This window comes from Macrobrachium nipponense, chromosome 15, assembly GCF_015104395.2.
Source record: "Macrobrachium nipponense isolate FS-2020 chromosome 15, ASM1510439v2, whole genome shotgun sequence".
NCBI classification, from domain to species: domain Eukaryota; kingdom Metazoa; phylum Arthropoda; class Malacostraca; order Decapoda; family Palaemonidae; genus Macrobrachium; species Macrobrachium nipponense.
In genome coordinates, this window is record NC_087208.1 from 31196075 (window position 1) to 31213574 (window position 17500).

At 34.6% G+C, this 17500-nt stretch overlaps 1 protein-coding gene across 1 annotated transcript in view; it reads right to left on the minus strand.

The window, feature by feature from the left end:
- LOC135227069 (5-hydroxytryptamine receptor-like) overlaps positions 1–17500 on the minus strand; it is a 221649-nt gene that overhangs the window by 70988 nt on the left and 133161 nt on the right. Inside the window, 1 exon segment of the mRNA XM_064266894.1 lies at positions 16386–16519. Within this exon segment, the coding sequence (XP_064122964.1) occupies positions 16386–16519 (134 nt within the window).

Below are 17500 nucleotides of genomic sequence, written 5' to 3' on the forward strand. Positions count from 1 at the left end.
ATTTATCTTAGTTTTTCGATAAGAATTGATTGGCATTCTTTATGGATATGTCATTCAAACTTCCACGTCTTCTCGTAGGGCGTCATCTCAAACTTCTTTTTGTTTTTTCTCTTTCTCTCTCCTTTTAATCTTTCCTTTTTACTCGTAATTTTTGCTTTCCTTTTGTAGACATGTCAGTCTTTTATCTACTTTGTTGGCACATGTCGTTTTTGGCTGCCTGGTTGTGAAAAGAGTGTGTGTGTGTGTGTGTGTGTGTGTGTGGGAGTGAATGTGATGCATAGCATAGAAGATTCTCTGTCTCTCTGTTCGGTAGCCTTGTCTATTAAGAATGTGAGTACCTTATGGAAGTTTCGTCATTCTCATGTCTTACTTGTATATCTCGCAATATTTTTTTTGTGTCATGATTCCTGAAGTAGAGATGAAGCTGACATGGCTTCTCTTACTGTGTGCTGCTAAAATGATGTCAGCTTATATATATATATATATATATATATATATATATATATATATATATATGAATTTGGTTTAAATTTTATATAATAATTTAAAACACTTCCCTAGTTTTTGTATAGTTAAATTAAAACCGAATTAATTTTTTTTTTGTTTTTTTCTACCTGGCAGTTTCATAAATCGCTGACATGTATATTCGAATCCACTGGGTTAAATCTTACCATTCGTTTCCCCTTCACTAGTTAGTGTCATTTAAATATTTGAAATAATTTTCGCATATTTCTATATTTTTGCATATATTTTACCATATTTTATCTTTCCGATTTTCAATTTTTTAAAATGCTTTATGTATGTATGTATATTATATATATACTATATATATATATATATATATATATATATATATATATATATATATATATATATTTAAAATATGTTTACGTATTTCATGAATCTCTCCTCAGTGAATTGGTTGAGTATCTCCTTTTCTGGTTTTCTGTCGATCAGTTGATATTGGTAATAAGAAAATGGGTACCCAGGCCGTTGTTTTTCTAGACCTAAGAAAACGGACGTTCTAGCTATGCTCTTTAATTTTGACGATTTCTCCCGAATTCTCAGGTGATTTCGTTTAGGAATAAGTGGGAAATGATTTTCAGTCTAGCGAGAAAAAAAAATAATAATAAGTAAGTAAAAATAGATAAAATAAAAAATAAAAATACAAACGAGAAGAGGACGGATAAGGATAATACGGTTTGGACGAAAGGAGGGCAACGTAAAAGTATTTTATCTTTCAGATTTTGTCGTTTACGAAGATTTTTCCTTTATAGTCTGTTATGAAAAGAGAGAGAGAGAGAGAGGAGAGAGAGAGAGAGAGAGAGAGAGAGAGAGAGATTATTTAAAAATTTCCTGGATGTTAAGGTTGGATAAGAAGTAGGTACTTATCCCCAAAGTATATATATATATATATATATTATATATATATATATATATATGTATATATAGACCTATACATATACCTATATATATATATATATATATATATATATATATATATATATATATATATATATATATATATTTATATAGAGAGAGAGAGACAGAGAGACAGAGAGATACAGAAAGAGAGACAGAGAACAATCTAATAACATTCAGTGCCCAGAGTAAGTGAGGTGGCTCAGGTATTAAAAATTCAAGGGTGAAAGGGGCGTGGCCCTTCCCTAGTCGTCAATGGTAGTGTCTTATATTCCTGTCATATGCCCCTTTACGAGGCCTGATTCAGTCATACCCAACTTTTCTAGTTACATCTAGCTAAACTCTATGAGGATATCACGAAAGTTTTATTTGTCCCCTTTGTAGATATACCACTATATGGGAAAGTACTGATGCGCTATTCGGGAATTCATTCAAGGGTGTATTGGCCTAAATGTCATTCTACGATATATTGTGTATTATCTCAAACGAAATGTATTATCTATAATTGTAACACCATGGGATAATTCTTAAATATTTTCTTAAACGTTTTCTACGGTAATTTTAACATTCAAGGGAAGCTCCGAAATTTATTCCAATATTTTACAAAGTATTCCGAAACATTTTATCTATAATTGTAACAATTGCCAAGAATTCTGAAATATTTTTCAAAAAATTTTTAGGGTAAATTTAACATTTTAGGAAAATTTCGACATATATTTAAATATAATCCTAGCATTCCCTGCGTATTCCGAAATATTTCATGAAAAGTAAGTACGCTTTCCATGAATACTGAAACATTTCTCAGATATTTTCTAAGGTAATTTTTATATTTGAAAAAAATTTCGAAAAATTTAAATATATAATCCTAGAATTTCTAGAGTATTCTTAAATGTTTCACCTATAATTATAATACTTGCCAACAACTCTGAAATAATTCCCAACGAATTTATGAAATTGCCAGAGAAATCGAAAATATATTTCCTAATTGTAAATGATCAGAGAATTGCTAAATATTTTTTTTAACGTACTAATAACATTTTCAAATAATTCCGAAACTATTTTGTAACATAGTGATAGAAATTGTAGAGAATTGGGAATTTTTCCAACAATTTTAGCTTTTTCCCAACACTGAGTAAAAGCCATCATTGCCAACTGTCTCTAAGTTTGCACAATTAATACTCAGTCACTCATCTTTATTACGACAATATTTTTCCCTCATTATTTACTATTATTTTTTTGTACACAGGTCACTAACCCTCTTCATCCTTTCTTTGTAAACCCCTGATAATATATCCTTTAGTGTTGCATAGCAACTTAATTGGCTGACTCTATTTTATCTTTTTCTCACTTTTTGTCTTTCATTTTTTTTTTTACTTGAGTTTGCATTTTTCTTGATTGGCTTTTTCTCCCTTTTGGTTTAAAGCGAAGAGCTCTCTCTCTCTCTCTCTCTCTCTCTCTCTCTCTCTCTCTCTCTCTCTCTCTCTCTCTCTCTCTCTCAGCTTGTCTTTTTGAAGAATAAAAAATCTTGGATACCAAATTTCTCTCTCTCTCTCTCTCTCTCTCTCTCTCTCTTCTCTCTCTCTCTCTGTGTGTGTGTGTGTGTGTGTGTGTGTGCTTGTTTTTGTTCCTAATGATAACGCCCGTTTTACGTTCCCTTCACTGGTCAGGTCACAGGGTATGACCTAGACAGACTGAGATGTTTTTGTGGTAGAATTCAACGTCTTTCAGTAAAAGATTATTTTGTCGTAGAATTTGATATTTTTCTATTCGAAATATATTTGATTTTGTCGTAGAATTCGACGTTTTTTGTATTCAAAATATTTTTTATTTTTTCATAGAATTCGACATCTTTTATTAACAAATATATATATATTTTCTAATTCGACGTCTTTTATTAAAAAATGATTAAATTTTGTCGTAGAATTCGTCATCTTTTATTAATAAATGAATTTATTTTGCCGTAGGATTCGATGTCTTTTATTCAAAATATATTTTATTTTGTCGTTAAAGTCTACGTCATCTTATTAAATCATGATTTTATTTTGCCGTAGGATTCGACGTCTTTTATTAAAAAGTTATTTTATTTTGTCGTAGAATTCGACTTTTTTATTCAAAATATATTTTACTTTGTCATAGAATTCGACGTCTTTTATTAATAAATGATTTTTTTGTCGTAGAATTATAAGTTTTTTACTTAGATTTTTTTTATTTTGTTGCAGAATTCGACGTCATTTATTCAAAATATATTTTCTTTTGTCATAGAATTCAACGTCTTTTTTTTAATAAATTATTTTATTTTGTCGTAGAATTCGAAGTCTATTATTCAAAATATATTTTATTTTCCCCTCACTGAACACGTCATAGGGTATGATTCATGTATATAATATTATATAATATATATATATATATATTATTATATATATATATATATATATATATATATATAGTATATACGCCTCTTATGAAAAGGAATATTTTATCATGTTAGGTCATATGGCACCAGCAGACAGTGTTAACTTTAGTGTTCGTTTATATCACTGCAGAGTGAACATTGAGTTGTTCTGTTGGACATCGGGGCGGTGTTCGATATCGAAAGGAAAATCTCAATAACTGTCAATACATATTTTGTTAACGGCTTTGACTTAATCCCCTTTGTATGGCTTTTAACATAGTACTGCCTTTTATTCTCATGATCCTGAGTTCCCCCTCGTTTGTTTGTACAATTTCACTTACTTCTGTCGAATATTTTTGACATGTCCTAAAATTTCCTTAACTGGTGTTTGACCATTAGATGGGAAATAGAATTTGAGAGAGAGAGAGAGAGAGAGAGAGAGAGAGAGAGAGAGAGAGAGAGAGAGAGAGAGAGAGAGAGAGAGAGTTTCCACATATAAGAAGCTTCTGGTGATAGAAGTTCACTCCCGACGTGGTTCGGAAGTCACGTAAAGCCGTTGGTCCCGTTGCTGAATAACCACTGGTTCCATGCAACGTAAAAACACCGTACAAACAAACATATATAAGAAGCTGACGAATGGGACATTTTGAGTTTCATTAGAGTACTGTCTCTGTAACGGTGTTGCAGCAAGACTATTACTTCAAAAAAAATGATTTAATCCCTTGTTTATTTTAACGAACAAACATTTTCAAAGGGTGCTTAGTCTTAGTCTTTGACAAAGCACTTATGTAAAGCCTGTGCCCTTCTTTGTAACGCCAGTATAGATGCTTAAACAGTGCTTTAAGAGTATATTACTTTGAAGATTGTTCAAGGGTTCAGTTAATACAAGCACTTGCTCTGAGACTGTTACACACATTTATGAATTTAACGCTGTCTTTGGTTCCTGTAATATATATCTAAAATCATTTTCATTTGTATTTGCACGAAGTAAACGTTTTTCTCTCGTGATAGCAGCAAGATTTCCAGGCGGATTTATGACTGGAGATTTTGAGGTTGAGTCTTCCTGATTTAGAGGATTTATTCTTATTAGTCTTTTCCTTCCACTCGAAGTGTAACTTTTTTTTTATATATTTTTTTATTTTTATTTTTTTTAGGGTTCCTGGAATGCTATGCGTCCGACAATTTTAACCCTAATAGGTATTCGGGACTTGTTGTAGTAATGGTTGACTATACGATTTTTTCAGTCATATGTTACCTATGTAGATTGAAACCTTTCTGCAGTGATATGTATAGCTAGCTTTCTCTCTCTGACTACACAGGATTTATCATATATTATCAGTAATTCTAATTTGATTAATTTATTTTGAAATTTATCGCTACTTCAACATAATGGAACGGGTTTAGCGTTTCGACATTTAGGGCCAAAGACCTGAATCATGTTCCCGTAATGAGGGGGTTGGGGGTGTTCGCGCCGTCAGTGCACCTATAGTACTGCACTGTAGGCACAACTTTACTTCCTTTGCAGCGTTCCATCACCCCCTAGCTGCAACCTCTTTCATTCCTTTTACAGTACCTCCGTTCATAGTCTCTTCTATCTGGCTTTTCCACCCTCTCTAACAATTGTTTCGCCGTGCAAATGCGAGGTTATTCCTCCTGTTACACCTTTCAAACCTTCTTGTTGTCAATTTCCTTTTTTTTCTCTCTCTCTCTCTAAATTCTATATTCTTAATTCCAATTCCAAAGATCTGATGTCTAAGGTGACGATTCATACCTTTCCCTGGTAAGTAATCTTAGGGGTTTTATATAAGACTGCCCCCGTTGGACTTTCCCTAGGGATTCATCTCCTGCGTTTTATGGGCCATTGGTCTTTGATCTTAGGAGCGGCAAATTTTGATAAGTTTACCGTCACAGATTTTCAGGTCAGAGGCCGAGTTCATCGCCATTTTTATTTTTACGGCTGATTGGTCATTTCATTTCTCTGAGGCTTAGTGGTTATAAAGGCTTAAACTTCCCCTCCTTAACTGGCAAAGAAAACGGGAATTTGACTGAAGGAAAACGAGAATATTGTGTGGCAGATGAGGAGGTTTGAAAAACGAAAACAGGATGGAAGGGAATATTGAATATAGGCGCCAAAAGTCAAGCTCTCGGACCTGTGACCTGTGAGGTCATTCAGCGCCGAAACGGAAATTGCAAGAGGAGGAAACCTTGCAGTTAGTCCATGTTCCTGTCAAGAGAGGGTGGAAGGTACATAAGATGGGAGAAAGAAAACACGAGTGGAGGTACAGTAAAAGCAATGAAAGAGGTTACAGCTTGGGCCCAAAGGGATGCTGCGAGGAACCTGAATGGAAGCATACAGTGCACGACATGAGGTGCACTGACGGCGCTATCCCTCCTGCGGGGAAGACGAATAAGGAAGATTTAGTAAGTGAGGAAGCTATAGGTCAGAATGAACAAGGAAGAGCGAAACACGAAGGAGAAGAATAACAGAGAGAGTTCTCTCCGCTTGGATCCCTAGAGTAAAGGTTATTTATGCAAAGGAGACGGCGGTAAAACAGGTGGAATGGTTGAGGGCGAAAGAAAAGTAGGTTATGTATGGGGTGGATGGGGAGGGGGGGGGGGGGGGGGGGGGGTGGGGGGGGGGGGGGGGGGGGGGGGGGGGGGTGTCTAGGTGGGCCGATCTTTGGGTAATGTGCTAAGTTTTTTCCTCGAAAGTTTTAACGCTGATTTATCTCTCATCGATCGCTCCTGGACAGAATCATCATTCTCAGGAGTTGGGAAGGCTAAAGGCTGCCCCGAGGAAAGGAAGCCTCTTCTCTCGCAGCTGTAGGGAATACTTCTTTCCACTCCCCCCCCCCCCCCCCCCCCCTGGCCCCCCCCCCTTCCACCCAGCCCTCTCTCTCTCTTTTATTGTGCGGGTTTCTTTTTAGAATACTACGTCCGTAAAATGCCTGTGCGCTAAGCCTCGCATTTCTAAGTGTTTGGCTTTTTGCAAATACCACCATATCTTCTTTACGTTTTTCGAAGATCATATTTTTCTACTGTGTACTGATATATATGCGGGATGGTACGCCCACTTACGCCCTTGAATTTGTGCCTATATACCAGAGCCTCGTGTATACCTTTAAACCCGTGGGACTTGTGAGTTTGTAAGTGCTTCAGACATGTTAAGATTTTTGTTAAACTGTTTAAAGTAATTGGGTAAAACCTTATGCCGATGTATTGGAACAGTGTGGTGACAGAAATAGATTTTATCAATAAATTTTTCGTGAAGATGATACTATGACAATTGGCTGTATTACTTTTATTTCCATTATCAATTTGTAATGTCACGTATACATATCATGTTCTAACTAAACGATGAAATATTTTTTTTTTATCGTATGTCATTTATTCGTTCTGTATCGTGGAAAATGCCATCTTCATTATATATTTCGAAGAACATGGTCTCAATTATCTTTTGAGATGTTTTAATCTGATCTCTTCGTTATTTTTATTCATTCACATCTGAACTATATTTCCTTTTTTTTTTATTCCATCTAAAATTTTTATTTATGTTATTACTTCACTATTAATTACATTTTTTCTTTTTTATTCCCTCTATAATTTTTATTTTTATTCTTCAACTGTGGACTGGACTATTTTGATGCCAGATTTTTATTCTAAGTTTTAATATTTAAAACAGGTCAGTTCATCACTGTATTCTGATTCCCAATCCCAATTTGTTAAGTTAACTTACCTGATCGTTCATTCCGAATGATGTTATTTGACATCTGCCGTGTTTATATCCTTTCGCTGTTGGAGAATCATTTGATATCTTATTTATAAAGAACCTTAGCTGGCCTCTATTTCCCTTTTATGTTGTTTACCTACTGGTGGATAACCTCATTTTTTCATATTTATTTCCGGGATTCTCATCTCCACATTCTTCTGCTTGTTGATGGTCTGGGAGAAAAATAAGACCTGTCGTTTACTGATGTTAATACACATATTGGACACGGTAGGATCGAGAAACAGTACGTTGGGGATGAATAGTTGAAAAGACGTGACTTGGAATATCCAAGAAGTCTTGTGTTTACATACTTACTTGTGTTTGTCTTTTTTCTCGGTTTACAGTTTTGTATAAGAAGATTTGCTGAATGTGATAATTTATTAAAAGAACGAGATTCTGTTCATATACTTTATTTCCTAAGTTATTTCTTGGTGGCATCAGTAAGTTTTGGGAACTTTAGTTAGTATGATACTGATACTTTGTGTAATGACAGGTGAATTTTTGCTTTGAAATTTCCTCACAAAATGCCTATTTATTATTTTTTCAAGTCCACACTTAATGAAGATTTATATTGCTATCATCTCCGGATTGTAACTTCGGTAACTTGAGACAATTTTGGAACAAAATATAATAATTATAATGAAACCAAAGTTCGTTATGTGGCATGTAATGGATTGTCACAGCAGGGACCCTTCCCCACGATCAAAGACATAACTTTGAGTAGAAATAACAAATGTCATAACTTATAACTTATGTAAATTTGTCTCATTACTTGGGGTCCGTAGCAAAATTGGTGTATCGAGTTATCAGAACTGTGATTGTTGGTCACCTTTTCCCGTTTTCTGTAAAAGGGTGGCTCAGCTGACGCGCATCTTAAATTGCTATTTAGTTCTTGTTTCTGTAAAATCTGTGTGAATTTTGACCATCCTTTCCATTCATACCTACCAAATTATTTGTGCGGTTATTTTTTATATATAGTCGTCGTGCTTGTGTGTGTCTGCGGTTCAATACCGTACTGTCTTTAGAAACTTTATAGCAGCTGAGACCAAAATGTTCTCAATCATTAAAAGAATATTTGGACCTTTTGAAGTTGAAAGTCAAGCAACTTTTTTTTTTCTTTTTGAACTGAGCAGACGGGCATGAGTTTTATTTCACAGTTTTTATTTTCCCCTTTAAAGTTTAGCTTGCATTTCTCATTGTTCTTTACCATAGAGGACTTGAGCCTTTAATCTTGTAGCAATCTGCTGTCCCAGAAAAGGTTGTTCCTTGGCTGATGATGATAATAATACACTGCGCCAACAGTTCTTCAGTGGTTTTCATCAGCTTTAAAATTTTTTACTTCTTTTGCATTATTATTAGTCCGTCAATTTTTTAAGCAACTTTAACAGTTTTTTTCTTTTGCATTATTATTAGATGCTATTGTTTTTTTTTGTATGCGTCCTTATATGATTTTATTTGCATATGTTAATTAGTGATGGTATCATAATCCAAGTTCAGAATGCCAGAGTGTTTTAGATTTCTTAAGACGGTACTCTCTCTCTCTCTCTCTCTCTCTCTCTCTCTCTCTCTCTCTCTCTCTCTCTCTCTCTGTGGTTGCTGTGTTTATAACCCCCTTACCTTTATTCTCTCAGGTCACACGAGAGTAGGCGAGGCCCAGATGTTGTGATGTTCCACATTTCTTAAACGAATTCCTCCGGTTATTGGCGTACTGACATAGCCGTAAGTATTATTGGTGCTACTATACATTTTATTTTATTTTTATTGGCGCGTGTAGAATTTTATATATCCCGTTGGTTGAATGGAAGGGAAGGTGAAAAAAAAGGCATAAAATCCGACTAAAAAGACCTCGTCCGTTTGACGGGGAAAAATATTACTTGGGATGGGAAATGAGTCCGTTTGTATAAATGTCTTGTTTGTTTTTATTGTAGTGAAAAATGCGTAGTACTGTGATGGGATTGAAGCGTTTGCTTTTTTTTCGCATTTGTACTTGTGTTTTCAATCAACTTAAGTACTACCATCGATACAAAAATTCATTGTAATTCAGTGGCTTCATAGTCATCATTATTTGCTATTTATAATACTAATATTAATAGCACTTCACAATTCATGCCAACTACTACTAGAGATAATGAATTTATGGCGTTTCAAGTGAATTTGATCTCTCCTCTGTCTACTCCTACAAAGTCTACTACTACTCCTACTTATTACTACTAATGTTTTAACACCTGTCATTTCTGCAAATGCTAATTCCATTAGAACTTAAACATCATACTAAAGATTCCTTAAACATCTTTAAAAATAACCCCCCAAGTATATTAGAATAGAAATTCGAACGATTCATTGATTAGGGTCATTTTGTATAGATGTAGCCCGAGTTGATAGTATTATATATGCCACGGTTTGTCGCAATTTGGATCAGGCCCAATTCCCACGTGGCTGCTGCCTGCTGGTAACGACAAATTGAATTTTATGAAGGACGTCGGATTTCCTTACAACACTGGAAGGCATTGGTTAGCATATTTAGCAGTGCATCGAAGAGGCTTATATAATATGTATGTATTTATATATGTTTGTGTGTGTGTGAACGTATGTGTAACTATATATATATATATATATATATATATATATATATACTATTATATATATATATATATATATATATATACTATATATATCTATATAAATATAAATATATATATATATATATATATATATAATATATATATATATATATATATATATATTATATATATATATATATATATATATATATATATATATATATATATATATATATATATATATATAATATATACATACAATCACGGTCCTATTTAAAGTACGTGTAGCTTCGAAATAGCTACATGTGATAGAATTAATCTTCAAGAAGGATAAGAAAGCATGATTTGTCTAGCTTTTCTACTCCGAAGTTTTAGTTGTTATTTAATCTCATCAAAAGAAAATATTTCTCACGACTATTTTAAATTGCAACCATGACTTTATATGCATATGATATATGTCGTATATATCTATATATATATATATATATATATATATATTATATATAATATATATATATATATATACAATATATATATATATATATTATATATATAAGTTTATAATTTATATATACATGTGTATATATATATATATATATATATATATATATATATATATATATATATATATATATATATATATATATATATATTTAAATATATATATATATTACAAAACTCCTTAGAGTAAGCCCTACGGTCTGAGCGGCTTAGGCGAAGATATGAAACCATGTACATCATATATTATTTATATAGAATCTCTTTAAACATAATTCCCGTTAGCAACAACTTAAAATTTTTTATGTACAAGAACGAAGGTAGTGTGGTCGGGGGATGTGGTTGTTAGGTGTGGTGGGGGGGGGGAGGTGGGGAGGAGGTGGGGGGTGGGGGAGGATACATTTGAATCTCTTAAGTGCGAACGGAGCCTTTATGTGACGCTAAGGGTATCATGTATCTCCGTAATTGTCGTGGTATGGGATGTACGTACGTATTCGCGAACTTGTCATTTGTAACGCATTAGGGCTTTAAACGTCTCACTGCTCTCCGGAGATTAGTTCTCAAAGGTGATTCCAGAGAAAAATGGCTAATATCTTTTTTTGTCCTTTTGAAGTTTTTTTTGCTTCTTCTTCTTCCTCTTCGTTACTACCCTAATACTATGATCCTTGCGTTTTTATTCGTTGTTATCTGTTTATAGATTTGTTATTTTCTTGCTCTTTTGTAATGAGTATGATTTTTATTTTTTTTTCTGAAGTTACGTTCCTTGAAAGATTGTTTCCTTTTTTTTGTTAATGGTGTTACTGCCCTAAAACTATGATCCAGGCATTTTCATTCGCTGTTATCTGTTTATTGATTTATTATTTTAATATTCTTCTTTAATGCGAGATTTTTTTTTTTTTTTTAAGTTCCCTTTACCTCTTCTTAACTTCTTCCTAGTGAACGATATGTTCTCTGGAAGTCTGAATTTCAAGTCAAGGCCCCTGTGCGATTCTTCTGAATTATAATAGTAAGCCTCCCTTTCCCCTTGCTAGCTATCACTTTCGCTGTCTTCATCCCCTTCCTTCTTCCCCTCCCTTCCCCTCCCTTCGCCCCCTCTTCCGCCGAAATGTTAAGAGTCGTGTTTGCGTTTCAGATTGGATTGTCCCCCATCACTCGAGTATTTGTCTCCGTTGCCGGTGTTTTGACTCCATCGCCCCGATATATGAAAAGTCAACTCGGTCTTAAAAATTAAAAAAAACCTTAATTCCGGTACGCGCTCGTGCGCAGTGTTTCCCGCGGTAGACACAACAAAGTTACCTCGCGGCCATTGTAATGAATCCCGTGTAAAGGATAAGCAGGTTCATTTGAATGGCAATGAATTGGGCAAGACAAGACCACTTTATGCCCGGCTTTGAATGGCCCGCTGCGCGAATGCTCTTCCCCCCGCCCATCGCGGATAATGGTCCCCATACCCCGCGCTGCTGACTTTTGCATTGTAAAGTTGATCGCCGTTCGGTTGTCGCTCCCCCCCCACGAAATCCAAGGCTTGGCTCGGCTTTATTGCTATTGAATCTGGCTTTAGTAAACCCTTGGACTTGGGACACGAGCTTTACAATGCTGTATTGTTTGCTGAAACGTTCTCCTTTCAGGGCAAAGTGTTTTTATTGGTTGTTGATTATTATTATTTGTGTGGTTTGTTCCGAAATAAAGTTTTTATTTTTTATTTAATTTCGGAATAAATCAGTTTTCTGGAAGGAGATAGTCTGAAAATTATTTTCGTAACTGCTTCATCATGACTGGAGCTTCTGTTATAGAAGCTTCAGTCATCGTTAGCTTCATTGTATCGAACAGCATGTTATTTTCTTCTCTCTGCAAATTCCCCTTATTTGCCTCTCTGTTGCACACTTCTTCCTCTAAAGAATTCATGATGAAAAGCTCTTCTCATCAGCCTATTCTCATACGTTTTTCTTTTTAACCTGAAACAACCACCTCAAAACTCATGGATCCACCCCTTTTATTTATCTATTTATTTTCTTTTTACACCTTCGTGATATCTCTAAATTTATCACTCTTTCAACCCACTGTAATCCTAACGCGAAATATAGATCATTATCTTAATAGCTTTTATATTTTGTTTTACATTTGCATACAAGCATTCCGTTCTTCGTGTTTTAGCTTCCTGGACACTTGTTTCATTCTGTAACTTGCCTTTTTTTTATATTTCCTACCCCCACACGATTCACTTTTCTTCTTATTTTGCCACCGTGTTTGCATTATAACCTGATTATCTATATGAGTGTACAGAAGCACTAGTTTTCTCATGCTACTTTACTGACATTTACCACGTCATCTTCAGAGCTTTCCGTTTACCCTCATAAAACTTTGTCGGACTAACTTTGGCAAAGAATTTTTTCAACCGCTCTTTTAAAAACCCTTCTAACCCTTTCACCAATCTCATCAGCGTCTCTTCGCCATAACTTCGCAACTTCTGCTGCAGACGGATGTCATTGAACTTCCCTGTCTCAAACTTCAAACTTCTGTAGTCACCATTCTCATCAGTATTGTTTAATTCCGTTTATTTAGATCGTGGTTTTTATAATGTCAGTGTCACAGTTTCCCTGGAGACTGTTCCCCTTTACATATGATAATTAAACCTTGCTCTTAATGGCATATTTTACCTTCACCGTCTAGTAATTCTTAGCCCATGCCCTCGGGTGCTGCTTACAGACCCGTAACAGAGACTTACATTCTTTCTTCATCTTACTTTCCACCCTCTCCTAATACTTGATTCATAGTGCAACTGCTTTGCGGTTTTCCTCCTATTACACCTTTCAAACCTTTTTTACTGTCAATTTCCATCTCAGCGTTAAATGAGCTCATAGGTCCCAGTGCTTCTTGGCCTTTGACCTAAATTCCATATTCATCTCAACTGTACCCTTGACTTTGTCTCTCGGCAATAGTAGATGTATTTATATTCGTGTGTGTGTGTGCGCTTGTTTGTTTGTGTATGTGTTTGTGTTATTTTTATTTTTTATTTTAGATTGGTAAAAGATTTTGCCTGAATATGTACTTTTTACAGATTTACCATAAACCTTTTTCCACTTCTGGAAGAGAGAGGCTCCAACTTCTCAGCAAGTCTATGGAAATAAAGCTAAGAGAGAGAGAGAGAGAGAGAGAGAGAGAGAGAGAGAGAGAGAGAGAGAGAGAGAGAGATCAGTGAATGTAAGAAGTACGGGAGACAGAAAAATGTTGCCCTCAAACAATAACTAAATCACGTGTATTGGCATTTAACGAGTAATATATATATATCTATATATATATATATATCTATATATATATATATATATATATATATATATATGCAGAGAGACAGGGAAGATCTGGAAGTGAAATTGGAAAGATGGAGACAAGTACTGGAGGACAGAGGAATGAGAATAAGTAGATCCAAGACAGAATATATGTGTACCACCACTGTGTTTTGATAGAGAAAGTATTCAGCTTGGTGGAGAGCAAATAAGGAGAGTTGATAAGTTTAAGTATTTGGGATATCTTTTGTTAACGCTGGAGGAAGTATGGAAGAAGAAGTAAAACATCGGGTACAGGCAGGTTGGAACAACTGGAGAGCGGCCTCGGGAGTTCTTGTGACAAAAGAGTGCCCGCTTAGGTTAAAAGGAAAATTTCACAAGACGGTGGTAAGAACAGCAATGCTGTATGGTACGGAAACAGCAAGCATGAGAAAAGCAGAGCAGAAGAAGATGGATGTGGCAGAAATGAGAATGCTTAGGTGGATGTCTGGGGTAACAAGAGTGGATAGGATCAGAATGACTACATAAGGGGGTCAACTAAGGTGGTGGAAGTATCAAAGAAAGTGCAGGAGGGGAGGCTGAGATGGTATGGACACCTGTTGAGGAGAGATGAGGACCACGCTGGGAGACATACTATGGGGGTGGAGGTGCAAGGAAGAAGAAAAAGAGGGAGACCAAGAAAGAGATGGAAGGACTGTGTGAGAGGACTTACATGAGAAGGGAATTGATGAGGCAGAAGCCACAGATAGAAATAGATGGAAACGGCTCATCCGAAACGGCGACGACCCCCATATAAAAATGGGTAACAAGCTGGGCAAGAAGAAGGAAGAAGAAGAAGATATATATCTATATATATATATAGGTATATATATATATATATATATTATATATATTTCATACATTCACTCATACACGTATAAACCTCCAGCACATACATAAATACCTACGCATACACATATGCTTAATCAAACTCCCAAACACCTAACAAACTGCTTTTAATCAGATGGACGAATCCGCCAGGTAGTTTATGTCAAGTAATCCGTAACTCTTCCGCGACCGTCCTAATCTGATCCCCAAGAGTCGACCTTGTAATTAGAAGACGGATAACAACAACAACAGCGAAGTTTCTAATACGTGCTGCGGTTGCAAAATATATTTAATCTCGTCTTCTGTAAAGGAAAAAAGAAATACATATTACCTGTAGGTGTTTTCATGTCGCTACAGGTGATATATAATGAGATTTGGCAGGTGATAAAAGCGTTAGGAGGTCGTGTTTGGATGTAATATGAGAAAAAGAGCTGGCACGGAAAAAAATAACCTTGATATATGAGTAAAATGTTAATTTTTTTTCTTTTTTAACCTTGAAGTAAAAAGATTTATTCGGAATAAGGAAGAAATTTCTCTGTTACCGTCACTACACACACACACACACACACACACACACACACAATTCTTCTGTATATATATATATATATATATATATATATATATATATATATATATATATATATCTTTATATATATATTTATATAATATATATATATATATAATTATATGTATATATACATTATATATATACAACACACATATATATATATATATACAGATTGTATATATATACATTATATATATATGTATATATATATATATATATATATATATGTATACGTATGTATATATATATATATATATATAGATATATATATATATATATATATATATATATATATATATATATGTATGTATCGCGTTCATACATACTACATACATACATACATATTTGGAGAAAGAAAGAGAGAGAGAGAGAGAGAGAGAGAGAGAGAGAGAGAGGTTCCTATCGATGTTATGGAATCGTACTTATTCAAATTTTATTATTGGAAATTCGCCTTTTGACTTTTAGGGAAGGTCAGTCCTAAGTTATTCTCGGTTAGGCTAATGGAAGAGCTGTGCTACACATGAATATATATTTGAAACGACCCCTGTTTGTTGATTCAGGTATGAAAGAAACTTCCATGGCATGGATGAAGATGGTCAAATTCTAAAGACATCTGTGTTTTTTTTTTAACTGTGCAAATATATTTCACATATTTTTTTTTATTTAAACAGCCCCTTCACTGACCTTTTTTTGGGTTGAGTTTTGTGTATGTTTATATAAATCTGGTTTGTGCGTTTTTATTTATTTATTTATATATTTTTATTTTTTTGTAAATTAAGAAGGCAGTGGTACAGATAATCCCCCCAGCAAAAAAAAAAAAAAAAATAAAAAGCCCATAAGGAAAGGAATGTACACCGCCCTTGTATGAACATTCATTATTTATTAATTGTAAATGCATAATTTCTATTGATACTTTTAAATGCAAGACCTGCATTCTATCCGTTTATGTACTTCAACTGCCAATCTGCACTGAACGAATTAATCGACCTGCAAACGGTACGAAACTTTCCAATGAGCCACTCACCTCGTACACGGCTCCTAGGGGCATGACCAGACAGGCCACCATGAGGTCTGCCACAGCCAGGGAGACGATTAGAAAATTGGCCACCTGCTGGAGGTTCCGCTCCAGTAAGATGGCGGCGATGACGAAAACGTTTCCTGGAATAAGAAGATTGATAAACGTTAGAACGCTTGTGATAGTTTGTATCAGAGAGAGAGAGAGAGAGAGAGAGAGAGAGAATAAAAAATGTGGATGCGTAAGATTGATTCCTCGAGAATGGCTTAACTAGATTCAGAAACGCTAACACAAAGAAATTCAGAAAATACGCGAAAATTTATTTAAATCTCCGGAGCGGGAGGAACGCGAATGCCGAAAAAATTATGGTAATTTGTTGCAGCAATAACAACGAGTAATGACAGGAAAAACACGATGATATATTGCAAGAAAATCACCCGCAAAAAAATAAGGCGTAATTCGAGAATGAAAAATCATACATGATTTGTTGACGTGGTTGCTGGTGCCGGTATTCTGCAGGAACATTTCCTTGTTTTTCTTGCAATCTGGGCCGAGATTAAGTTGCAGATGCATGGTGTTGCAACGAGAATGTTTGCACGTGTTGGGGGAAGAGAAGGTGGTTGCAAGAGTTATGGTGCATTAAGGTGTTTTATTGCAATGCGTGCATATATTTCCCTAGTTTCTTTTGTCTCATTTTATTTTTCTCTTGACAGATTGGTAAGATTTATGCAATGTTCAGATGATTATTCAGTGAGGTGGTTGATTTTCTTGTGTGTGTGTGTGTGTGTGTGTGAGGATTGAGGTGATTCATTATTTTATAAAATAAGTGTTTGGTATTCTGTTTTTCTTGGTTAATGCTTTAAAAAGAAGTTGTTGTTGTTTTAATCATCATAAGCCATTGAAGTTTTAATGAGATTTCTTTAATTAATGAAATGTGATGGATATTTTGATATTTGATAATTGAAGTGTTGGAAAGAGAATGCTGAGTTATGGTCCGAAGGAAAGTGGTTTAGACTTTTAGAGTTCTTTAATGCACCAGTCAAAAAGGGCTATAGAAAGAGTGAAGTTAGAAATATATTTTATCAAAAGGGGGTAGGAAAGATAATAGTATATTTCAGTAGAGG